The sequence below is a fragment of the Eptesicus fuscus genome, chromosome 8, assembly GCF_027574615.1.
Source record: "Eptesicus fuscus isolate TK198812 chromosome 8, DD_ASM_mEF_20220401, whole genome shotgun sequence".
In the NCBI taxonomy this organism is placed as follows: Eukaryota; Metazoa; Chordata; class Mammalia; order Chiroptera; family Vespertilionidae; genus Eptesicus; species Eptesicus fuscus.
The window spans coordinates 41641495-41669224 of record NC_072480.1 but is presented as its reverse complement, the minus strand read 5'-3'; the positions used below and the strand labels follow the sequence as shown (position 1 = coordinate 41669224).

Below are 27730 nucleotides of genomic sequence, written 5' to 3'. Positions count from 1 at the left end.
ATAGGAGCAGTTATAGGAAACAGATGATCCCTGAAGTAGGAGACAGAAGAGAAAGTGTGTGTGTGTGTATACACACACACACACACTCACACACTAGAGGCCTGTTGCAGGAAGATTCCTGCAATAGGGCTTCCTGCAGCGGTCTGCTTTCCTTCCTTCTCCCCTGCCCTGCCTGCTTCCCTCCCTTCTCTGCTGCCCTGCTTGCTTCTCTGCAGCTTCGCTCCCTTCTGCAGCGCTTGGCTTCCTTCTACGCTGTCTTCAGTCTTCACTCTCTGCCTGGATATGCAAATTAACCGCCATCTTGGTTGGGTTAATTTGCATACTCACTCCTGATTGGCTTGTGGGCGTGGCTTGTGGGCATAGCGGAGGTACAGTCAATTTGCATGTTTCTCTTTTATTAGATAGGATTTGTATACACACACACACACACACACACACACACACACACACACACACACACAGAGTGGCCAGATTATTACGCGTTCAGAGATCATAATAATCTGGCCACTCAGTGTATTAGTACTAGGTGAGAAGTCAAAGACACAGACATTCCTGACTCTATTATTAATTGTGTAAATACAGACAACCTACTCTGGTTCAATGAGCTTCAGTTCCCTAATTGATAAAATGTATGCTTGTGTTACCTTTTTGGATTTTTGCCAATCTGATAAGTTTTTGGGTATGTTTGTTTTGCATTTCGTCTACTGTGAGGTTGAATAGCTTTTCATATATATAAGGATATTTCCTTTTCTACTGGGTGATTGGTCATTTTCTTATACTTTTCAAGAGCTCTTTATATGTTAGAGATATCAGCCCTTTGTAACATGAATGGCACTTTTTAAAAAAAATATATATTTTATTGATTTTTTACAGAGAGGAAGAGAGAGGGATAGAGAGTTAGAAACATCGATGAGAAACATCGATCAGCTGCCTCTTGCACACCCCCTACCGGAGATGTGCCCGCAACCAAGGTACATGCCCTTGACCGGAATCGAACCTGTGACCCTTGAGTCCGAAGGCCGACGCTCTATCCACTGAGCCAAACCGGTTTCGGCGGCACTTTTTTTCAATTAATTTTTATTTGACTTTATTTACACTTTTTTTTTTTTTTTGCTATGTACTTTCTGATTCTGATGTAGCTGAATATGTCAGTTTTCAACTTTATAGCCTTCTCCATGGTTATTCTTCCATTTTCCTCAAGTTACTTTTATGGTTTCTTTTTCTTTTATTTTTCAAACATTTAGATCTTTGATCTGTTTCAAGTTTATCCTGGGCTCTGGTGATAAGTGTGGTGGATTAAACATCTTTTTTTTCCCATGGCTAATCTGTAATAACATTATGTACTGCATAGACAAGTTTTTCCTCATTGATTTGAGATGCTAACTTTACCATATAGTAAACATCCATAAGTATATGGTTTATTTCTGGACTTTTAAACTCTATTCCAATGGTCTTTTTATTCATTCATGCACCAATGTTCTACTATTTTAATATTTTATGATTCAAGTGTTTTCTGGCTATATTCTTAGAGATAGGGGCTCAAAATCATACCATTTATTTAGCTCCTATTTCAAGCTTGACTTTCTTATAGTTATTACCCTTTCTTCTTTGAGTTCTGCCTTTTCCCCCTTAATGGATGAAACAATATATGCCCTTTAAAAAATATTACCTAAGAATATCTAGCTTCTTAATCATAATATTTACAGGAATCAATTTTGACTGACTGTTTTTAAGACCGATGCACAGTTGTTATTCTGAAATTTATTTTTATTGCACATCTTGGCAAGTTCCATTATTTCGTGCATCTCTCTTTTTGTTATTTGATGGCATACAGTCTAGTATGTTTTCAAGAGAGGGTACTGTGGAAGAAAGTATTGTGTTTTCCTTCAGAACTTGGATGGGATTACTTCTCTGTTCCAAAGTCAAATTTCTGAGAACTCTGATGTCAAGCTGATTCCTGTATCTTTCGACATATTTTTTTCTCTCTGAAATCTTCTATATTGTTTAGCTATTCCTTAACTTCCATCTTTTTACCTTTTCTAAGTCTTAGGAGAATTCGCTGACTTTTAAAAAAAATTTTTTATTGATTTTTTACAGAGAGAAAGGGAGAGGGATAGAGTTAGAAACATCGATGAGAGAGAAACATTGATCAGCTGCCTCCTGCACACCTCCCACTGGGGATGTGCCCGCAACTAAGGTACATGCCCTTGACCGGAATTGAACCTGGGACCTTTCAGTCTGCAGGCCGACGCTCTATCCACTGAGCCAAACTGGTTATGGCGAATTCACTGACTTTTGCTCACATACTTATACTGGCATTTTTACTTAATACAGTAACTTCATGATTTTTATTTTATTTTATGATTTTAGCAAAATTTTAAAATATCACAAATTTTTACCACCACTATTTGTTCATTTATTTATTTACTAGAGGCCCGGTGCATAAAAATTCATGCACCCGAGGGGGGTCCCTCAGCCTGGCCTGCCCCCTCTCACAGTCTGGGAGCCCTCAGGGGCAGGAGGAGACCTGGCGATCAGGAGAAGGTGACGCCCCATCACACCTCTGCTTCTACCACTGCCGGCAGCACAAGCCTCGGCCAGCCCTGGTTATCTGAGCCTTGGGCTGGCCCTGGGCAGCTGGGCAGCCTCCATCTGAGGCTTGCCTGTGCCTCGGGCTGGCCCTGGGTGGCTGGGGAGCTGAGGAGACTGGGGGACTGCGGAGGCAGGTGTGCTGTGCGCCTGCTGCCCTGGCGAGGCTGAAGGGACTGGGCGCTGCCATCTTGTGGCTGTGGGCACTGCCATCTTTGAGGGTGTGACAGTTAATTAGCATATTACCTCCTTATTGGCTGTGGGTGCCGCCATCTTTGTGAGGGCATGACAGTCAATTAGCATATTCCCTCTATTAGATAGGATTTCCTTTTTTTTTTTTAAACATGAATTGTGTTTTAATCTTGTTTGGTTATCTTTTGGGGGCCTTTTTCTGACTTGACCCAGGGCTCTGAGCACTTCTCCAGATAGGGCTGAATGAAAAGACTGCAGCAACAGATACAATCAGCATCTCCATGAACTTGAGGCTCCTCTGGGGCAAAGCAGACTCTCTATAATCCCAAGGATTTGTAAAAGGGGAAATCACCACTAGCCTCTCCCCCAACTCTGCATCCCAGCCAAGCCTAAACCTCCTGAAGCCAGAGTGAGCATGAGGCCGTACCACCTTTGATACAGACACTAAACCAATCCTGAGGTTGCTCACAGGGGAGGTTGCCCAATCCAACCCACACCCCTGTGGTGGTCCAACAGGGTTGGGTCCTGAGATATAACACCCCACTCCATCCCTACTAGCTGGAATCCACAGTGCCCAGTGCCATTTTAGTCTCCCACTATTTCTTGTTTTATGAAAAGACTATTTTCTCAAATCTTTCTGAAGAAACTAATTACAATACTTTGTAAGTTCTTTCCTACTCCAGAATTTTCTTTTGTTTCCTTTGGGGAAGAGGTTCAGTTTCTCTGCTTATTCTGATTTTTTTCTTTTGTGCTATTAATTTTCTTGCATTTTCTGATGGTCTTTGGTTGTGTCTTCCAACTTATGAACGAATGAGCAGATTAAATGTTTTCTTTCTGCTGTTATGGGCCATTCATCTGAATGAAAGAGTACAACATCTGTACATGTGGACAAGAAAATCTGTCTAGCAGACTTTACTCTAGGGTCCTCAGGCAGAATATAGATTCTCTTCTCCAAAAGGAAAATGTGGAATGTCTTAATCCGGAGCCTATCCCCAGCAAATCACTCAACAACTTTGAAGCCATTTCTCCAAATACATTTTAAAATTCCTGTGTGTTTTTTTAAATTATAAAGCATCAGATACTGAAAAAGCACCATGCCCAATCCTCTTTTTTCTTTTTATCACTTGTTAGACACCTTTAAATACTATTCTATAACACAGTCTGATTTACAATAATATTCATTAATTCTTTTTTTATACCATAATTGCCCTTTTATTTTAAAAAATACAGGAAATAATTTTTAGAAAATCTTATTTTATAAAAGTACTGCTTATATCAAACATTTTATATCACTATCAATTCCATTGAAGAGCTGCCTTTTTTTTAAGGTACTAATTCTGATTGATGGGACATTTGCCCTTGAAATAGAAAGTTCCCATTACTTATTTAAATGTCAAAATTAAGATTATTGAGAAGTATATTGCTTTATGGCTGGCCAAAATGCTGCTAGCACATTTTAGGTAAATAATAATCTTTTTTAAAACTATGAGGTCATTCTGTTAAAACTTTTAGGATAACTCACAGAAAATAGATAATATTTATTCAAACTACACTCTGAAGGGCTGGGCTATTATGGACACTTATATGTGAAGCAGCTCTTTAAATAAATAAGATGCCTAATCAGGTCTGTCTGATGTAACACACATAACTGAAATTAATAAAACCTGGAAGACCAATAGTGTTATGCTATGTTCTGATCGCTAATTAGACCTGAGAGACTCTGCCAGCTGCAAAGGAGAGTCTGGCTTTAGAAACATCTATATGTATAAAACCCTAATATGCAAATAGACCGAAAGGCAGAACAACCGAACAACAAAACAACCGGTTGCTATAACGTGCGCTGACTACCAGGGTGCGTGCGGAACATGGCAGGCATTGGCAGCAGGCGGCAGATTGTGGAATATGGCGGGCATCGGCCGCGGCGGGATAGTGGAGCAGGTGAGCGGGGGTGCCAGACCAAAGTGGGGCGCTGGTCACTGTCATGGGGCAAACTTCTGGTGGTTACTGAAAATTCTTTGCTCCCATGTGCTCACACCTGCTGCTGGTGCTGGCTCCGCTCGCACCCGCTGCTGGCACCCGGTGCCGGCCCTGATTGCTCAGCACCGTCAGCGGGTGTGAGCAGTGGCTGCCGGCCCAATTGCCCCGAGGGCTTCTCTACCTCCCCCTGCTCCTGAGGGGCGATTGGGGCCAGCAGCCACCTCTCACACCCGGTGCTGGCGCCAGCCCCATTTGCACCCACTGCTGGCGCCAGACCCAATTGCTCTGCGCTGTCAGTGAGTGCGAGAGGGGCCAGTGCCGCCAGCGTGTGGGAGCGGCGGTGGCGGGAGTGGGGCTGCCAACAGACAGGGGACTGGGGGCCATGGCGGGAGGGGCTGGGCAGCGGCACGGAGGATGGACCGTGACTCATCCCTGTGCCCACCACAGCCTCATGGCCCACAGTTCCTTTCAAGGTGCACGAACTCGTGCACTGAGCCCCTAGTGACTTAAATAACAGTGAAATTTCAAAAAAATTTATTACTTCTTTTTCATCATCATGTACAGAGGTGTTTTATTTTTTAAGCTTCTCATGCATATGAATAGTTTAGGCACAAATGGTCTACTAAATGTTTGATTTAAAAAACAAATAATAATATTTATTAATTCTGACATGCTTTTATGCTCATTTTGAAAAAACTAATAGTATATGTGTTATAATTCTAGCATATCAAATACAGAGGAAAATTACAGTAACTTCAATAATTAATGAACCACTCATTAAAATTAATAAATGTAGACTTACTTTTAATCATATAATTGAAACTTAATCTAAAACTAAAACAAAACAAAACAATAAAAAACACACTGTAGTAAAATAATTACTCTTCAAAATTGAAGAAGTCAATGGCAAGAACTTTCTTATGAAACGTCCAGATGATGATAATGATGATGATGATTGTTATTGTACAAATAATCTCCATGAAAGAGATATATTGCTGTCTTGAATCCAAAAGCACATAGCTTGGCCATTTATATAAACTATTTGCATAGAGTGGTGCTTATTAAAACTGCTCAACTGCAGAGCAGCTGCTTAATAGTATTGCATAGTTCATGCCAATAAATTGCTGAAAGTTGTAAACTCTGCAAAGATGTTGGCAAGGGGACACATAGATGGCATTTCTTGATGAAAATAGCTCTGACAAGTATAATGCAAACTATGTGCTCCACTGCAGGTTAAATGTAAGTGCTTTTATATAGCAATACCAAAGTTTCATGACTAACAAGTCAGGTAATTCTGTGTAGCACTTCTACTTGAGGCAGCACAATGTGAAACCTTACCATATTTAATTATTTTTTTAAAATATATTTTTATTGATTTCAGAGAGGAAGGAAGAGGGAGAGAGAGATAGAAACATTAATGATGAGAGTGAATCATTGATGGGCTGCCTCTGGCATGCCCCACACTGGGGATCAAGCCCACAACCTGGGCATGTGCCCTGACCGGGAATCGAATGTGATCTCCTGGTTCATAGGTCGAGGAATGCTCAACCATTGAGCCATATTTAAAACAATTCATACAACATTTAAACTTCACTTAAAAGGTTGATAAACATTTTATTATGAACATTGTTAAAGAATCAAAAAAAAGAGAGCCTAGCACGTTGAACCTTTAGTTCTATTGTTCAACTTTGACAATTATCAACCTTTTTCTAATTTTTTTAAACAGCTTTATTGAGATATTATTAACATACCATATAGCCATCCATTTAAAGTATATCAATCCATGGTTTTTAGTAATGTGCAACCATTACTGTAATCAATTTTTAAAAAAATATATTTTATTGATTTTTCACAGAGAGAAAGGGAGAGGGATAGAGAGCTAGAAACAACGATGAGAGAGATACATCGACCAGCTGCCTCCTGCACACCCCCCACCGGGGATGTGCCCACAACCAACGTACATGCCCTTGACTGGAATCGAACCTGGGACCTTTCAGTCCGCAGACCGACGCTCTAGCCACTGAGCCAAACCGGTTTCAGCTGTAATCAATTTTTAAATATTTTATCTCCTCAAAAAGAAATCCTGATTCCTTTAGCTATCACTCCTCTATTCCACCTTCCTCCCAACTTCCATGCCCTAAGTAACCACTAATCTACTTTCTGTCTCTGTAGACTTCCCTGTTGTAGTCACCTCATATGAATGAAATCATATAATATGTGGTCTTTTGTGACTGGCTTTGTTCACTTTGCATAATATTTTCCCAAAGTTCATCTATGTTGTAACATATATCAGTATTTCATTCTGTCTTTATGGTTGAGTACCATTCTACTGTATCGATACCACACATTTTGTTTTCCATTCATCAACTGATGGATATTTGGGTTATATCTACCTTTTGGCTACTGTGAATAATGCTGCTTTAAACATTCATGCACAAATTTTTGTGTGGATGTTGTCATTTTCTTGGGTGTACACTTCAGAGTGGAATTGCTGGGTTACATGGCAACTCCATATTTAACTGTTTGAGGAATTGCCAGATTGTTTTGTCAACATTGTTTAATCTGTTTCCTTACCAGTATTTTGGAAAATATTTTAAAGCAGATTTCAGACCTCAGATCACTTCACTTATAAACACTTTAGTAGAAGATTTTTAAGAGATAAAGATTTAAAATAATACCAAGATAGCATTATCATATCTAACACAATGCAGTTTAAAAGAAAATGTAAATTTAATTCAATCATCTATTCTATAGAGTGCTCAATAAGAATTTTATATTATCAAAACAAATTTCAGCACAGTGTTTAATGTATGATTTTTGATGAAATTAAAATTATACCTTGAATGCCAATGCACTATGCTCTAAATACTAGACAAAATAGATTTTGCACGGCAAAACTGTTAGAGCATAGGCTGAGTACCTACAACTGCATAATGGTTTCCACAGTCCCTCAGTCTTTCCATCTAAATACCTGCTCCCATTTGTAGGCTAAACCTCATCCTAGGATGTCTCGTTGCCTCAAGGGGAGGATATAAAGTTTTTAGGTGTGGAGAGAGGAAGGGAAAGGATAAGAATTAACATTCACTGAGTATCTACTATGTTCCAGGCTTTGAGGTAAGTATTTTCCATAATAACTTAAAACTCTCCTAAATACCCAGGAGGTAGATATTAACTCAAGTTTGAAGATGAGGAAACTAAGGTTTAGAAGATTTTTAGAAATTTATCCAAGTCCATTAGCTACCAAGAGGTGAAACTAGGATTCAAATGCAGTCTCTGTGGGTTCAGATCTGTTATTTACACAACGCAGATACCGTCTATCAAGGCTTTTGATATACACAATTTCAGATTTAGAAGGGATCTTCAAGTTATTTAACATAGCATCTATAAAAAACAAGGCAATATAACAAGAGTGACAATAATAACAAAACGGAGCAAAATAAAACAAAACAGGTCTCGTTTAACATTAGTTGGCTTTTTTTTTGGGGGGGGGGAGGGCCTAAAGAATTATAAATTTATTAGGTCATCTGGAATACTAGATGGCTGAGCCCCCAAATGGTGCCAGCCTACCATTAGGTTTTAATTCCAACCTTTGGAGACATGGATACCAAGTCTATTATTGCCTCGTTCATATGCATATTTTGAATTTCTTATATCTAAGTCTTCTCTCAACACCCCCAGTTCATTCATCTCTCTTGTGACTGAAAAGGATTCTTTCATCATCTGAATTGTTTTCCTCAGATTACCTGCTAGTGATAACACATTTGGGCCTAGAACAGAAGAAAGAAAGAAGTCTTGGGTAGAGCAAAGTGGAATAAGGCCAATCTACTCCTTAGTCTGAAACATTTCCGATGACATCAACATTTTTGGAGACATACCCTATGACTGAAAGCTTAGCGAGAGCTCAAGTGTTTAAACAAATGAGAAATAATTGTGCTGTCATAGCTTAGGAGACTTAATTAATCACCTGAGACATTCTTCCCTGAACTTGGATATTATCTTAAGGTCATTCTCAACAGTGACCCAGGTAGAGGAAGCTAGTATTAACATGCTGAAGTAGGCCCCTGAGTTGAAATCTACTGCCATTGCGGATTAAAACAGAAGTGTGGGCACCGTGGTTCTGTTCTGATTGGTTTGTGTGGACCCTTTAGATCACCTGCTTACTGAACAGTGCCTTAGACTTCTGACTGCTTTGCTGGTATTCATGTCCTTTTAGCGCCTGGCTTTCCCTTCTGTAACAGAATTCATCTAATTGCTCCGTTTTCTGGCCTTCACTATTTCAGTATAATCTGGTAGGTTTTGAACTCTGTCCTCTGTTTTGAGCACTGGTTTCCAGAGTGTGACTCACTCCAGGGCCTATACTTTCTCCACGTTATTCCCGTCTTCTCTCAGTGACAGCTCCTTGATATGTGATCAGTGCCTTGTTAAGTTTATATCAAAACATGCCAATATGGTACCCAACAGAATAATGACCATAATTATCTCATATCATTGTCAATATTCTCTCCTGGCCACCACAAGTTCCAGAGACTCATTTTATAGCTCTGCAGTTTGTTTTGTGTCTCCTTATGTCCTAGAATTGTTTGGTTTGTTATAAACTGCTACTATACTAAGAGTCATAAAAACACAGGGTTAGAAATGATAGCAAGAGGTCATTTACTTGCTCGTTACTGATAAAAAAAAAAAGAGAAGTGTATTTAACTTTGTAAAAGAAAACATACTAAACTCCTAAAATGTAGTGGGAAAAATACACATTTCATTCTTTTAAAAAAAGAAAAGAAAATGACAGGTCTATACAATAAAGTAATAGATGTGAAAGAAGTTAAAAGGGCATATATACACAGATAAAATATTTTTATGATGAGACATTATATTGCTTCACACAACACAGAGTGTTACTTACAGGATACAACAAAGATATTTGTAAAGAAGATGATGAAAAGATTAAAGAAGAGCCAAGATACTTATGAAACTCAAAATAATGTGACCTAGTTCTACTGAGTCCACACAAACACAGAGGTCCACAGAGTACAATCTAAAAGAAATTCAAGAGTTTTTTATGCGACTCAAAATTGAGGAGTTATGCCTGACTGGCATGGTTCAGTGGCTGAGCGTTGACTTATGAACCAGGAGGTCATGGTTCGATTCCCGGTCAGGGCACATGCCTGGGTTGCAGGCTTGATCCCCAGTGTGGGGCATGTGGGAGGCAGCCAATCAATAATTCTCTCTCATCATTAATGTTTCTATCTCTCTCTCCCTCTCCCTTCCTCTCTAAAATCAATAAAAATGTATTTTTTAAAAATTGAGGAATTAACATTCCACAGAATGGACAACTGAGATTCAGTTGCTGCTTCTGTGAAATGAGTATAAGACCATCACAAGGCTCTTGTGAGGTTTGGAAAAATGAATATAAAAAGAACTATAAAATATATAAATATTAAATATTCTTATTATGAACTGAACAATACCTATGTTGGGGAAAAGCTTAATGCCCTCTTGACTTCTAGAAGGCATAAGCCAAGGGTCACCTCTCTCATTAGGAAGAATAACGTAAAACTTTTCCTTTCTCTGTCTCACTGCTTATTCCCAGACATATTTGATTGAAAGCAATCTATAACTGATCCTTAAGTGTGTATGGTAGCATAACATACTGATCTAAAAGTGTTTTAAACATTTTGATAGAAAGAAGTTATATAATAGGTTTGGTTCTGTCTTATTTAAAGTCTATATAAAGTCAACATTTGCAAAGAGTATTTTCTGCAATAGTTTTCTCCCTTACTTTCCTCAGACCTGAATACATACACCCTTGGATGAAAAAAAAAAAAAAAAGCATTCTAAAACACTATAGGGAAAATATGACTTATACTGTTTGTGTGCTTTGCATTTCACTATAATAACTGTCTTTTTTAAAATACTCATTTATTTTCAATTAGAAATAAATTTTAATTTAAAGAGCACCATTATGATGAGAAATGTATGAATCTGAAAATAATTATGTCCTTATTAAAAAAAAAATTAACTTACCCACTTAGTTGAGTTTTCTTCCCCCCACCCCCCGTCATGCTGACTATAAAATTTAACTACATAGGTGTATGAGAAAAACATGCAAAAAGGTATTCTTAAGAAAATCTCAGAACTGTTAAGTATGAACCAAAAAGAATGACACACATGTGGAAAAATGTAATTTGTTTGAACCATTTATGAAGTACATTGCCTAAGGACACTTGTGATGCTGAAATGTTCTTGAAACTTTCCGAGAAATCACAAAGAACATGTCAGTTAGAATCCTGGAACATAAACATACCATAAAAGAATGATAATTATACTGTGACCTCACTTTTAAGAAACCTGGCTAACTGCAGGGTTTATTTTCTTTTTGTTAAGGGACACACACTGCAGTAAGAGGCAAGTCATCTGGGATAATGGAAGTTAGTCCAACGTTCAGGCAAGTGTTGGGTCTTGCCCATTCTAGGCACTTAGCAAGCAGTGGTTGGTTATTATGCCTGTGTGGACCCTGAGAGATGTTATTGAATGAAAGGGTAGAAGAGTTCCAGGACTTAGAAACATCTTTTTAATTATTTTTTAAAATATACTTTTATTGATTTCAGAGAGAGAGAGAGAGAGAGAGAGAGAGAGAGAGACATAACTGATGAGAATCAGCTGCCTCTTGTACTACCCTTATTGAGGATCGAGCCCACAACCTGGGAATGTGCCCTGACCAGGAATCAAACCATGACTTCCTGATTTCCTGGTTCATAGGTCGACGTTCAACCACTGGGCCACACCAGCTGGGCTAGAAACTTCTTATATTCCACAAATATATATTAATCTTTAGAGGCTTGATACCCATAGAGGTTGCTATGGCTACAACTACCATGTCCAGGGTTTTAGGAACAGCTGTATTCTAGGTAAACTTTTCTGATATGACTTCCTATTTCTGGTTTCAGATAGTTCTCTAAAATTGTTCTTTGGTGTAGAAGAGCTTCTATACTTTTCCAGTTAAAATATCAGTTATCAGAGTGAATTTTAAGTTCTTTAATTCATTTTTTTTATTGATTAAGGTATTACATATGTGTCCATATCCTCCAATGTCCCCCAACTCCACTCCATGAATTTTAATTTTTGAGGGGAAGTGTTAAGGAAATACTAAAGGCTAGTTTCTAAAGCTTTGTTTGACTATTCTACTTGACAGTTTCTTTTATATATATATATATTTTATTGATTTTTTACAGAGAGGAAGAGAGAGGGATATAGAGAGTTAGAAACATCAATGAGAGAGATAATCGATTCAGCTAACCCTCCCGCACACTCCCCACTGGGGATGTGCCTGCAACCCAGGTACATGCCCTTGACCAGAATCGAACTTGGGACCCCCCAGTCTGCAGGCTGATGCTCTATCCACTGAGCCAAACCAGTCAGGGCTACTAGACAGTTTCTAGTGCACTTATTATTGAAGACTGAAAAGGACCACAATTAGTTTAACATGCATTCTTGGACAATTTTCCTCAAAACTTTGATCCTATCATCTCTTGCCATTAGAAAAGCAGCCATTGGATGGGACTCCCTAAATTCTTACCACCAAATCACAAACTTACTTGTATCTTAACTTAATCTTTATTTCTCCTTTTCAAAATGGAAAAGGTGTCCCTCGTATCTAAAGTTAAATCCCATTGTTTTGCTCTGGATTTCTCCCTTTCCCCACACTTTTGCTCAACTGATTATTCTCTCTCTTTTGTACTGTCAATGTCTCTCTCTGTTTGGTTTCTTCCTATCACCATTTCAACCGGATACTCTCCAACTTTGAGAGAAAAAAGCTTTGGTCTAATGCACCCTCCCTGGTCATCCTACATTCTCTTATTCAAATACCTTAAAGGCTATCTATTTTTCCTATGACTTCTTTTCAATTTTTATTCATTTATCAATTCATTGCAATCTGTCTTTTAGCTCCACTGAAACTGCTTCAGCGTCTTGTTAAGTCCAAATCGCACTTTCTTTTTCATCTTTGACCTCTAACTCCGTCCCTTCTGAATGGGTCTTTCTGGGTTTCCCTGACGCTGCTCTCTTCCTGACATGCCTGCCATCCATCCTTTTAACCCAATCATTTAAGTTTTATATTTTTAATATTTTATACTTTCACTCCTAAGAGGTCTTAGTATAAGTGAAGACATTTAAGGATAAAGAAAATTATGACCCACTTGAATAACACAGAAAAAGTTATTCAAAAGTAAAAGAGGAAAAAAAAAAAAGATTATAACACCTGGATAAGATAGTCAGCTTTGAGTTTTCTGGCAACTAAGTAATAAGGAAATACATTAAATTACATGGTTTTCATTTTCTGACAAAAAGGAAAAAGAAAAAGGATATAACTTCATCTACTCAGGCAAAAATTTTCCTGGAACTAGAGCAAGCAGTTTATCATGAGATTTTTGTCTAAATGGGACTAAGAAGAAAGATCATAAGCTTTTGTTTCAGGTAAAAAAAAAAAAGTGTTTCTCCTGGTTTTGACTGTAAGTATGGTGGTTGAGTCACTTAACTCTTCCCAGCTTCAGTTTAATCAGTAAAAGTGGAGACGATATTTATCTCAGTGGCTGTGGTAAAGACTAAATTATGTAACATAAATAGAAGTGCTTAGTAGACTGACTTAGTTTCACAAAACAAAGAGAGATGACACCAGATCTTGTTTTGAACTTTTAAAGGCAGAGAGCATGACATAAACTTGTACCTAAATGGGAGGAATTTTGTCAGGAGAGATATTTTGCCTCCTTCCCCTCTGCTTTATGAAGGTTTCAATGAATTCAGGGACAGAACTTAGAACATTTAACATGGAGAGATGTAAACAGGTAGGAGATCTCAAATCAAATCATGATCACATCTTTTAGTTAGTATTTGCTGTGCAGATCCTTTAAACTAATTTACCTATCCTGGTTGAGCTTTGTTGTCTGAAAAGACAACCTAAAAAATGCTATTTTTCTCTATTTTATTTTTTTATTATTTTTTAATCCTCACCCGAGGATATTTTTCCATTGATTTTTAGAGAGAGTGGAAGAGAGTGGGAAAGACAGAGAGAAATATCGATGTGAGAAAAACACATCGATTGGTTGCCTCCTGCACAAGCCCCCACCGGGTCCTAGGCTGGGGAGGAGCCTACAACTGAGGTACGTGCCCTTGACTGGAATCGAACCCAGGACCCTTCAGTCTGCAGGCTGACAGTCTATCCACTGAGCCAAACTGGCTGGGACCATTCTCTTCCCATTTTAATATCTTTTATTATTAACTAGAGGCCCGGTGCACGGATTCATGCACCAGTGGGGTCCCCCTTGGCCTGGCCTGAACCTTCTCCCAATCCGAGACCCCTCAGGGGATGTCGGACTGCCAGTTTCGGCCCAGTCCCCACAGGCCAGGCCAAGAGACCCCACCAGTGCACAAATCTGTGCACCAGGCCTCTACTATGCATATAAGATCTTTGGTTAATCTCTTCTCACCCTTCCTCCTCCCCCTTTCCTCTCAGATTCATCAGTCTGTCCCATGTTTCCATGCCTGTGCATTGAGCATCTGCCTCCTGGTGGTCAGTGCACATCATAGCTACCGGTCGAATGGTTGCTTAGGCTTTTATATATATAGATACATTTTCTCTAAGGAAAAGTTGAGAACAAAAATCACCTAATATGCTACTCATAATTCCAAATACCCATAACCATTTTTTGAATGAATAAATGCTAAATAATTTGTAGAATAGTAGGCCAATTATAATTTTATCATTTTTAGAAATCTTTAGATCACAAGTGAACCTAACATGAGAGGAGTTACTTTGAAACTAATAATTTTGAGCTAACACTACTAATAAAGAAAATAAAACCCCTCTGTGGCCATGTTCCAAATGTCCTAATATTGTCAACCTAGAATTATCCCACCAGTTTTCTTTTTTAATACATACTTCATAGCTATGTAAATGAGCTGGTGATCATATATGACCACATATAGTCTTGTAAGAACTAAGTGATACTGGTTAAAAAGTTAGAGCTGTCCAGTGCAAAAGAGAACAATAATTTTAAAATGTTCATTTGGTCTCTTTAAGAACCATTAATTTAAACAGAGAAAATTTAGCTGATTAAAACAATGACTCAGATAATTTTCCCAGGATCTTGACTAGGGCAAGCATGTCAAACTCAAAGGCTAACACAGCCCAAATAAACAAGGTTTAAGTTTTTTGTTTTTTTTTCTTAAATATTTATTTCTTTATTGATTTCAGGGAGGAAGGGAGAGAGAGAGAGAGATAGAAACATCAATGATAAAAGAGAATCATTGATTGGCTGCCTCTTGCATGCCCCCTACTGGGGACCACGCCCGCAATCCGGGCATGTGCCCTTGGCCAGAATGGAATCTGGGACCCTTCAGTCTGCAGGCCAACGCTTTATCCACTGAGCCAAAACGGCTAGGGCAACAAGGTTTAAGTTTATGTGGGCTGAAAAAACAAAGCCCACAAGCCACGCTCACCAGCCAATCAGGAGCAAGTATGCAAATTAACCAAATAAAGATGGCTGCAGCCACAGAGAGAGCTGGAGGGAGGTTTGGGTTTCCCCGGCAATGGAGGAAGCCAAGCTTTCCGCACACCGTGGCCGGGCCCAGGCCTCCACTTAAGGCTACAAAGTTTCAATTATAGAAGGTAAATAAATTACAATAAAAATGGCTGCCACCATGGAGCGAGCAGGAGGCTTGGCTCCGTTCCAGGCTACAAAGTTTCAATTGTAGAAGATAAATAAATCCCAGATACCAGGGCTTCTGCTTGGGTCACCGGGGGGCGTGGCCGGCCTGCAAACCACCACAGGCCCCTCGCCCAGGCCGCCCCACACCTCAAGGGAACCCCCACACTGATCCGGGACACCCTTCAGGGCAAACCAGCTGGCCCCCACCCATGCACCAGGCCTCTATTCCTATCTAATAAAAGAGTAATATGCAGATTGACCATCACTCCAACACACAAGATGGCTGCACCCATGTGGTCAAAGATCTTGCACCCATGTGGACACAAGATGGCCACCACAAGATGGCCAGCAGGGGAGGGCAGTTGGGAGGGACCAGGCCTGCAAGTGAGGGAAGTTGTGGGCGATCAGGCCAACAGGGGAGGGCAGTTGGGAGGGACAAGGCCTGCAAGGGAGGGCAGTTGGGGGTGATCAAGCCTGCAGGGGAGGGCAGTTAGGGGTGACCAGGCCGGCAGAGGAGGGCAGTTAGGGGCAATCAGGCCAGCAGGGGAACAGTTAGACATCAATCAGGCTGGCAGGCAGAAGTGGTTAGGAGCAATCAGGAAGGCAGGAGGGGAGCAGTTGGGAACCAGAAGTCCTGGATTGTGAGAGGGATGTCCGACTGCCTGTTTAGGCCCAATCACACAATGTCTGGGGGCAGTTGGACATTCCTCGAGGGGTCCCAGATTGGAGAGGGTACAGGCTGGGCTGAGGGACACCCCCCGCCATGCACGAATTTCATGCACCGGGCCTCTAGTTTGCTTTATAAAGAAAAAAGCTACTTTTCTTTAGATGTTTGGCATTAAGAAAAGTCATAAAGTTGGACTATTGAAATATAATTGCCGAAATGAAGATATTACTAAATGCATGAATATTAACTGACAATTATTAATTAGATATGTATTCATGTGAATTTCACTGATTCCATGCCATAGTAGGCAGTTATATGAGTAGTTTTATCTTGCTATTATTTAATTTTCATGTTAAAACATATTGTTCTATACCTACTCAATTTTCAACCCAGTGACTTGTTAGGGAGCATAGGAGACTTGGTTGGAAAGTTGTAAGGAGCACATTCTGATAAAAGGGAAGTGTGTGGAAGGCCGCCTGCCCTGTTTATCGGAATTCTGACTTAGGGGAGACTTAGGGGAGTGTCGAAGGCGGCGCCCCTAATTATTCCTTGACCTTTCCAAACAAGTCTGTGCATGTGCAGACCCCTGGGTGTTTATTGGAATCCTTATGCTTAATCCCTGGATGCCCTGGCCTAGAGGACAAGGTAAGCACATGTGTCCTCCCAAGATTACTCACCCTACTAATTGCATCTAAAGATAAGAATTCCAATAAAGGCCGAAACCGGTTTAGCTCAGTGGATAGAGTGTCAGCCTTCGGACTGAAAGGTCCCAGGTTCGATTCCGGTCAAGGGCACGTACCTTGGTTGCGGGCACATCCCCAGTAGGGGGCGTGCAGGAGGCAGCTGATCGATATTTCTCTCATCGATGTTTCTAACTCTCTATCCCTCTCCTTTCCTCTCTGTAAAAAATCAATAAAATATATTAAAAAAAAAAAAAAGAATTCCAATAAAGGCCTAACGAGGCAGGCAATAGAGGCTGCCTGGCTCCTTTGGCCAGACCATCCCTTAGCCCTCTCCCTCACAGTGAAACTGTGTTGGAGTAATCTGTTCATCCGTCGTTCAGGGGCTGCTGGTCGGCCCCGGCAGTGAGGAAAACTTTTAGTTTTTGTTTGGATTCATGAATAATGTGATTTCAAGTGTGATGTACAAAATTTATAAATTAAAGCTGCTCATCTATTCTTCAGAGTCTAGTCTAATTCTCTAAAAATCACATGAGAATTGCCATTCTGAAAAACATACTCCTTATGCAAACTTTATGGAAAAAAAAAAGTAGGTATGACTGAATGAAACCTGTAGTTATTATCTCTTAAATATTCAATTTAAACACATTTGTGCAAATCCACATAGTGAATGAATCAGGTTTCCACAATGAAGAAACAATTATTTGAAGGCAGAATTCTAGGACATAAGTGACGATAGATAAGGCCTGGTATGCTGGAGTCAGAAAAAAGTATAAATATCTTCAAAGAAGCTTTTCCTAATCTGCAACTTGTATTCAGATCTACTTATCTACCTAAAAGTCATCTCTAAAATCTAGTCCAGAGACACTTTAAAAATATATATATATATTTTTATTGCTATCAGAGAGGAAGGGAGAGGGGGAGAGAGAGAATCACTGACAGACTGCCTCCTGCATGCCCCCTACTTGGGAATAAGCCCGAAACCCAGGCATGAGTCCTGACCTGGAATTGAACCGTGACCTCCTGGTTCATAGGTTGATGCTCAACCACTGAGCCATACTGGCCAGACTAGGGACACCTTCTTATCTCTTTTACCCATTATGTAAAATATACCTCTAAGAGAGCTCACTTCCAAGGCCATTTCTAATATAGAGACAATCCCCCAATTCCCTGACACAATTTCTAAGATATGCACCTTTGAAGTGCTTCCAGTAATATTCCCAACTTCATTTCTCTCAATAATATCCTTCCAATAATTTTTTCTCAAATATCTGGTATATCTTTCCTAGAATGGAAAAATGTCTTCTGGATACTCACACACCAATGATCTGTTTTGAGCATTTCTCTATTAGGATAACAAAATGGTAAAAACATGGCTAAAACAAGGCAGTGATAGCTCAGTGGAAAAAAATACATTGGATTAAAAAATTCGGTTTCTCAATACTAACTGCTGTGGAGAATGCTGAAAAATTGGAACTCCCATTCACTGCTGGTGGGAATGCAAAAGGTACAGTCACTTTGGAAAATAGTTTGGCATTTCCTTATAAAGGTAAACATACAGTTTCCATATGACCCTGTAATTCTGCTCCTGGGTATTTACCAAGAGAAATAAAAACTTATTTTTACACAAACAAACACAATTGTTTACAACAGCGTTATTTACAGATGCCCTCAAATGTCCATCAACTGGTGAATGATTTAAAAACTTTAGTACATCCATACATTGGAATATTACTCAGTAAGGAAAAGGAACACATGACTAAAGCAGATCAGTGGTTACTAGGATTCTATTTGGGGAAAAGGGTAACTACAAAGGAGCATAAGGGAACTTTCTGGGGCGATGGAATTATTTTACATACCAATTGTGATAATGGCTACCCAACAACTGTGGGAGTTAGTAAAAAAAGATATGTATGCTTAAAAGAGTAAATTTTATTGTATGTATATTATTCTGCAATAAATCTGACTTAAAAAACTGGGGTTATCTCTTAGTTACTAACTTGCTTTGAGCAAGCCACCTGAAACTCATTTCTCCTTTTATAAAATGGGGATTACATTAACTCGAAAAGATTTTTGGTGAGGAACATATGAAAGAACAAACTTTATAAAATTTAAAGTTCACACAAATATTGTGCACTAGGTTCTAGGTATACAAGGATGAATAAGACAGAGGTAAAGTAAAAAAAACAACAACCTTACAATTTAGTGAGAGAAATAAATAATTATTAAATAATGTGGAAATTTAATGACAGATATGAATAAGGCAATAAGGGGTTAAGAAGAAGGGGCATTCCAGGAATAAGACTTAACACATAAAAAAATAAAATACAAATTAAATCATAAAGAAAGAACTATCCCAAGTTAAATATAAAGGGCCAGATCACAGTGAGATGCAAATGTGAGAATTCATTAATGAATATGGAAAACTGGGATTCAATACTCTTAACCCAATATGGGCTTTAAAAAAAATCCTAAAGTGGTAAAAATTATAACAAAATGGAAAACGTACCTCACGATGATTTAGAAGTTGCTCTAAATCTAATGCCATTTGATTTTTCATTTGTAGTAAAGCTGACTTTTCTTTATTTAAATTGCTGAAAAAAACACACATCAAGGTTTAAAAATCAGAGTATCTGTTTACATTTAATTAACAAATAGTAAATAACAAAAGACTAAAAAATAATCTGATGTTTTGAATTAAAATAAAAAATTTTAAATTAAAAATATATGTACTTAAAAATTATTTATTTTATCCTTTTTATTGAATTTACTGGGGTGATACTGGTTTACAAAATTATACAGATTTCAGGTGCTCAATTTCACAACACATCATCTGTACACCACCCCAAGTCAAGTCTCCTTCCAACAACATTTACCCCTGCTTTACGCCCCCCTGCCCCAATCACCACACTGTTATCTGTGACCATGATTTTTTTTTTTTCTCTCTTTTTTCTTTTTGGTCAATCCCTGTATCCATTCCTCAAAGATAAATTTATAGCCTATAAAGATATCAGACCAGCCACTGTAATGTTTGATCTAATCAAATACCTAGTAATTTTGTACGAAGACTTTTTCTTTTATAAATATACTAGAGGCCTGGTGCATGAAATTTGTGCACGGGGGGGGGAGGGGGGTGTCCCTCAGCCCGGCCTGCATCCTCTCCAATCTGGGACCCCTCGAAGGTTGTCCTACTGCCGGTTTACAGGGATAGGGCCTAAACCGGCAGTAAGACATCCCTCTTGGAATCCGGGACTGCTGGCTCCTAACCGCTCGCCTGCCTGCCTGATTGCCCCTAACCACTCTGCCTGCCAGCCTGCTCGCCCCCAACTGCCCCCACTGCCAATCTGCTCACCCTCAAATGCCCCCCCACCAGCCTGATCACCCCAAACTGCCCCCTGTGCGAGTGTGCTTGCCCCCAACTGTCCCCCCTGCTGGCCTGCTCGCCCCCCCTTCCCTCCCCACTGGCCTGTTTTCCCCCAACTGCCCCCGAGCTGGCCTGCTCACTCCAAACTGCCCCCCCCCGCTGTCCTGATCACCTCCAACTGACCCCCACTGACGGCCTGCTTGCCCCAAATTGGCACCCCTGTTGGTCTGCTTACCCCCAAAGGCCCCGCCCCCCACCAGCCTGACCACCCACAACTGCCGTCCCATCCTGACCTGATCACCCACAACTGCCCTCCCCTCTTGGCCCCTTACCACCTCTACCTCAGCCCCGCCACCATGGCTTTGTCCAGAAGAACGTCCGGAAGGTCTCCTGGAAGGTCTCCCAGTCTAATTAGCATATTACCCTTTTATTAGTATAGATAGAGGCCTGGTGCATGGATGGGGGCCAGCTGGTTTGTCCTGAGGGGTGTCCTGGATCAGGGTGGGGGGTTCCCTTGGAGCGTGGGGCAGCTTGGGCAAGGGGCCTGTGGTGGTTTGCAGGGTCCCCGCTGGGGGGGGGGGGCATGGCCAGCCTGGGTGAGGAGCTGATGGCTGTTTGCAGGCTGGTCAAGCCCCCCAGGGGGGACCCTCACCCAATGGGAGTGTGGCCAGCCTGGGTGAGGAAGCTGAGGGCTGTTTTCAGGCTGGCCACGCCCGCCAGAGATCCAGGCTCCAAGCCCCTCCTTTTTTTCTTTTCTTTTCTTTTTTTTTTTTCAGCGCCTCCTTGAGCAGAGGCCAGGGCTGGCTGGAAGCAGGTATCTGGGATTTATTTATCTTCCATAATTGAAACTTTCTAGCCTTAAGCAAGGCCAGGGCTGGCCAGGGCAGGCAGGAAGCTTGGCTTCCTCCATTGCCAGGGGCAACCCAAGCCTCCTGCTCGCTCCAGCTCCATGGCCACCACCAGCTTTGTTGGGTTAATTTGCATACTCACTCCTGATTGGCTGGTGGGTGTAGCGGAGTGATGGTCAATTTGCATGTTTCTCTTTTATTAGTGTAGATTTTATTGATTTTAGAGAGGAAGGGAGAAGGAGATAGAAACATCAATGATGAGAGAGAATCATTGATCGGCTGGCTCCTGCCCACCCCTTACTGAGGACTGAGCCTGCAACCTGGGCATGTACTCTGACTGGAAATCTAACCATGACCTTCTGGTTCAAGGGTAAATGCTCAATCACTGAGCTACACTGGCAGGATATGAAATTAATGTTTTCAAAGACGACTACTTACTCACAAAATGTAAAAAGATGAAGTATGACTTATAGAAAAGGTAAAAAGAAGTATGTATGGACAAATTGTAACACTCTATATGCCCAGCTAGAGTGGATCAGTGGTTGAATATTGACCTCTGAACCAGGAGGTCATGGTTTGATTCCCACTCAGGGCACATGCCCAGGTTACAGGCACGATCCTCAGTAGGGGGTGGGCAGGAGGCAGCCGATCAATGATTTTCATCACTGATGTTTATATCTCTCTCTTCCTCTCTGAAATAAAAAAAAATTACATATTTTAAAATATAAAAAACTCTATAGACACTGGAAATCAAATTAAAACATTTATCCTTAAAACAGAAGTAGTATATATTTTATAATTTACCACATACTAAATTACTAAGTATATAACTGAGTTAGAGAACTGAATCAGATATTTGGTCTGCGGTAAACTTGGGAAAACATTTTTTGTCTCCAAATTCTTAGTTTAAACTTTAATTTCTAAGTCTGCATTGTGCATTTCCATTTGATGTGGCCTATTTTCTGATAGGAAAGGGTGAGGAGCCTAATTGTTAAGGATATACTATTTTTTTAAAATATATTTTATTGATTTTTTACAGAGAGGAAGAGAGAGGGATAGAGAGTTGGAAACATTGATGAGAGAGAAACATCGATCAGCTGCCTCTTTCACACCCCCTACTGGGGATGTGCCCAAAACCAAGGTACATGCCCTTGACCAGACTCGAACCTGGGACCCTTGAGTCTGCAGGCCGATGCTCTATCCACTGAGCCAAACCGGTTTCGGCAGGATATACTATTTTAAAAGATAAATATTTGGGGCTTATCTTACACTGTCTGAAGTTTAATTATTCAACATATAAAAATTTATTAGAATCATTAAATAAAACATTATTTGAAAGCCACGGGAATGAATCTATTCAGCCAGCAGTATGAAAGAATTAAGAAAAGCAATAATGAATTTAAGCTACATACTAGTAATTCCTTAAATGTCAAAACAATTTCATGAAGGTAAAATTAATGAGAATTGTTTTGCTGAACAGGTTAGATGTTTTAAGTTTAAGAAAATGGAAAGCTACAAATTTTTACAACGCCAGGCAGGAAGTTGTTCTTAAAATCCAAGGCATTAGAGTAGATATTCTGGAAAAACTGGTAATTCCAAGGACTTAAGAGGAAAAAACTCACATTCTCCTCCTTCTTAGTAATTGAGAACTTCTCCTCTGAGAAGAAAGACTAGATACAATTGTGTCTCCAACTGTGTGTGCCACTGACTCAACTGTGTGCTATATATAAAGCACAGTCCACTTCCCACTGAACCTCAGATTTTACATCTGTAAACGTGGAAAATAATACTGGTGCATGTCAAAGGGATATGTGAACTATCTAATAAATAATTATATAAAGCATTAAACACATAAAACTCTATATAAATGCTATATAGTATATTACTAGTTTAGATGAAAAAAAAAACAGGCATCAGAGGAAAACAGTAATTAAATGCCAATAAAGGTAAATGTAGCTCAGTGGAAAAACAAACTGACTTTTGGAGTTAGGCGTCAGAAATCCTACTGAGCCAGAGAACTGAAAAGAACTAAATGATATAAAGGAAACTGAGTAGCATGTTCTGGAGAGTCCCCCAAAGCATGGTAAAGATCAGATATTTCTATAACTCTGGAATTCTAATCTATTTTCAGCTAGAATCACTTAAAAAACTATATTTTTTATTGATTTCAGACAGAAAGGGAGAGGGATAGAAATATCAATAATGAGAGAGAGAGAATCACTGATCTGCTGCCTCCTGCACACCCCTCACTGGGGATTGAGCCCACAACTCTGGCATGTGCCCTGATTGGAAATCGAACCATGACCTCCTGGTTTATAGGTCGATACTGGCTGGGCTAGAATCACTTAAAAAAATTTTTTTTTTGTTAATCCTCACCTGAGGATATTTTTCCATTGATTTTTAGAGAGAGTGGAAGGGAGGGGGAGAGACACAGAGAGAAAAACATTGATATGAGAGAGAGCCACATTAATTGGTTGCCTCCCGTATGCACCCTGACAGCGCCAGGGATCAATCCTGTAACCTTTATGTGCCCTTGACCAGAATCAAACCTGGTACCTTTCAGTCCGCAGGCTGACACTCTATCCACTGAGCCAAACTGGCTAGGGCTAGAATCACTTTTTTTTTATGGCCTAGTAATTATTTTCCATGGCCAAGTAAAACATTTTTTTTCCTCTAGAAAATATTTTTCAGAATTAAAATCCAGTAAATAGAAATAGGATTTTTCAAGGAACAGATATATGTTAATGTTCATATACATGTACACACACACACACACACACACACACACACAGTACATGTGTATATACTAGTACACATACATGCAGTTCATACACACATACACACATGCACACACTCTCAAATACCAACAAGTCCATTAAGTAAAATGTAGTGTAACAGGAATGGAATGTTGATGTAATTAAAGGATTTTAACTGGATAATTCATTAGAAATGCTTTATATGTAGACTTTAATTTTTTCCAGGATAAATATTCCTTATTTAAATAGCGAAATAACCATGTAACATGGAACAAAAGGTGGGTGGATAAATTGATTTACAGAGTAACTGTGTTCTATCTGTAGGACACCAGTTTTATCACAAATAGTATGAACTCCACAGACAATACTTGAATATGTATTTTTAAAGTCTTAGCCTTCTCTATACGTAATACGCCCTTGAACCACAAGGGAGACCACCTTCCACATGTGGGTTTCTAAAACTAAATATGATGATTATTACACTGTGTTCTTTCAGTATGTATGTAATTACTCAAATAGAAGTTCAGTCTCTGTAAGACACATTTTATAACAGTGGCAACTAACCTTTACAAATATAAAGCTTCTATGCGTGACTCATAAAGCAACTACAAAACAAATATCCTTGTAAGCACATCTATCATGAATGGTATATTACACCCATAATTGTTCAATTCACTGTTAATTATTACTTAGGAATTCATGTTTATGGCTCTATTTCACCTGCTATATGAAAACATATTCCTGCTATCTTGTTCCCTAACTTCCTGGATCAATATACCCTGGCTTAGCCATACAAAAGAAGTTGACAATGTACTCTTTTCTTCCTTAAACTGCTAGCTATGAATAAACCAAAAACTGACGACAGGAAACAAAATTTATGCTAATTTTTGTTTCCATGCTTTCTTCAGTTTTGAACTACAAATCAAACCACAATGCAGACTGTCTCTTGTAGCTTGGTGGAGGAGAATTAACAATGTTACCTTTAGAACAAATTATTATGTTAGTGATGGGGAATTTAAAGTAGTTAAACGTTAGCTTTTGACATGCTTATAATGATTCATTTTAGTGTGTATTTACTCTAACCTTTCCAGACGTTGAATATATTGTAAAATTAGCTAAATTTGCAAGTTGTGGATGTGGTATAGTGGTATTGTTTCATTTTCTACAAAAATAATAAAATTATTCATTTCTTTTAAGAGTTTTATTGTATAACCTAGAGAAACATTTTTAAAAACAATCAATTAATATAAATATTCTTTATTATTACAAGCAACACCCAACAAAAGAGGAACAGGAATTTTCAAGGAACATCATCTCTTAGTAGTCTTTTTTTTTGGATGGGCCATCTAATGTTTAACCTTTTGCACTCGGATGTCGAGTGTGACTCGACACGGTTAAAATCGGTAGCAGCTCTTTTTATACTCTTTGAATGTATCAATAATTTGAAATAAAAAAATCCAAATAAATAAGTTTGTATGAAAAGAAACTCCAGTTTTTTATTCTACCGCCGCGCTTTGTAAAATCTGGGGTATTTAAAAAATTAAATTCCGAGTAGAATAAAGGAATCAAGAAAAAAGCAAGGGAGTGCAAAGGGTTAAATTTTGAATTAATGAAGGACAAATGGAAGTAACATTTACTGAGTTTCTTTCATGTGCCAGATGCTTTATATTTGTTACTTCATTTAATTTTCACAACTATCCCTTGATGTTCGTATTAATATCTATATTTTACAGACACATTTACCCTGAAAAAAGAAATCAGGTTGATGTATATTAAAAGCCCAGGATAATTCCACTACATTTGAATGTCATCAGCTCAGAGAAGGGTGATCAGATAGCACTAGGACCTATCTTGCTGTATCTGACTTGTTGACTGGGCTTTTTTATGGCATGATATCATTTCACATTCATGTCATCAGGGTACATATACAGCATCTCAAAGGCCATAATTAAACTATCAAAAGCAATTTAATTTTTCACTTCAGAAGATAGTTGCTTTGGTTAAGAGCAAGCTTTCATATCCTGTGAAATATTAGTTCAGAATGTACTAAAATATTATACAATACTAGAGGCCTGATGCACAAAATTCATGCATGGGGGGGTGTTCCTCAGCCCAGCCTGCACCCTCTCCAATCCGGGCCCCCTAGGGGGATGTCTGACTGCCGGTTTAGGCCTGATCCCTAGGATCAGGCCTAAACCGGCAGTCAGACATCCCTGTCACAATCCTGGACTGCTGGCTCCTAATCGCTCACCTATCTGCCTGCCTGGTTGCCCCTAACTGTGCCCCCTGCTGGCCTGATCGCCCCCAACTGCCCCCCCCCCCCACCCGGCCGACCTAGTCGCCCCTAACTGCCCTCCCCCGCTGGCCTGGTTGCCCCCAACTTCCCCCCCTGCCAGCCTGGTCACCCCTCACAGCCCCTCTGCCAGCCTGGTCGTTCATGCAGCCTGTTGTTCAGTCTTTTGGTTGTCCCTCACTAACCCGCCTGCTGGCCTGGTCGTAGGCAGCCATTTTGTGAGGGTGTGAGGGTTAATTTGCATATCACATCTTTATTATATAGGAAGTTTATGAAACACAGATAGCTTTAAAGGAATCAGATGTTTAGCACACATTTTTTTTTGTAGTAGTAAATTCCATAATTGGCATAGATTTTATGATTACTCTTGCTGATATTAAAGGAGTCTTATCAACGTATTTTGAGAAATGTTATTTCTCACTTTATTTTTTTAATTTATTGATTTCAAAGAGAGAGGAAGGGAGAGGGAGGGAGATAGAAATATCAATGATGAGAGAGAATCATTGATTGGTTGCCTCCTGCATGCCTCCTACTGGTGATCAAGCCCGCAATCCAGATGTGCCCTGATTGGGAATTGAACCATGACCTCCTGGTTCATGGGTCAATGCTCAACCACTGAGCCACAAAAGCTGAGCTATTTTTCAATTTTAAGATAATTTCAACATGAAAATTTCTAAATAAGCCAGTCAGAGCAAGACAAATATCACATGATCTTGCTTGTATGTGGAATCTAATGAACAAAATAAAATGATGAATAAAATATAAACAGGTCGGGCAAGGGGAAAAGGGGGAGGACATCTGTAATATTCTCAACAATAAAAGCTTTTAAAGAAATAAAAAAGTGGGTAATGCACATATAAAAACTTGTTAAATATAAGATAAATATCTGAGTCACGGCACCAAAAAAAAAAAAAAAAGATAAATATTAACAATATCATAATATCATACATTTGTGTATGTATAGGCAGAGTGCTATTAAAACCATTACATCATTTAATCTTCAGAATCTTATTAGTTAGGTGCTGTCAGTACCTACCTCATTTTACAAATGAAAAAAATGGGTGTACTGTCCAATACCATAGCTATTAGCTACAAGTGGAAATTAAAATCAATTTAATTTAAATAAAATAAAAAATTTAGTTTCTCAGTAATACTAGCCACATTTCAAATGCTCAACAGCTAGTGGATATCATACTGTATAGCATAGATGTGATATGTTTTTATCATTACACAAAGTTCTATTGAACAACGGTTTAGAGAGTTCAGTTGACTTGTTCCAATTTAAAACTAAGTACTGGACGTGAGATCAAGTAATTTACTTCCCATTTAAAGTCTGTTTTCTTTTAACTTCATTATGAAATATTTTAAAATAAGAGAGAAAATATAACCCAACATAGCCATCACGCTTCAACAATTATCAATTCACGTAAGCCCTACTTTTAACTATTTTTCTACACTATTTTTTTGGCTTCTCATCTTTAAGTCAATGAAAAATTATCCCTTATTCAGAATAGAACATAAGGAGGCAGTATAACATTAACATAATGATTAAGACTATAGAATTAGAAAGCAGACAGATCTGGATTCAAATTTTGGCCCTACAACAAAATTGTTATGTTCTTGGCAGAAAAGTTGCTACATTTCCCTAGAACTAAATTTGCTCA

General features: G+C 39.2%; 1 protein-coding gene across 1 annotated transcript in view; it reads right to left on the bottom strand.

The window, feature by feature from the left end:
* Positions 1 to 27730, bottom strand: part of PIBF1 (progesterone immunomodulatory binding factor 1) — a 203066-nt gene that overhangs the window by 13492 nt on the left and 161844 nt on the right. The window contains exon 16 of the mRNA XM_054719848.1: positions 19315 to 19399. Within this exon, the coding sequence (XP_054575823.1) occupies positions 19315 to 19399 (85 nt within the window). The remainder of the gene's footprint in view (positions 1 to 19314; positions 19400 to 27730) is intronic.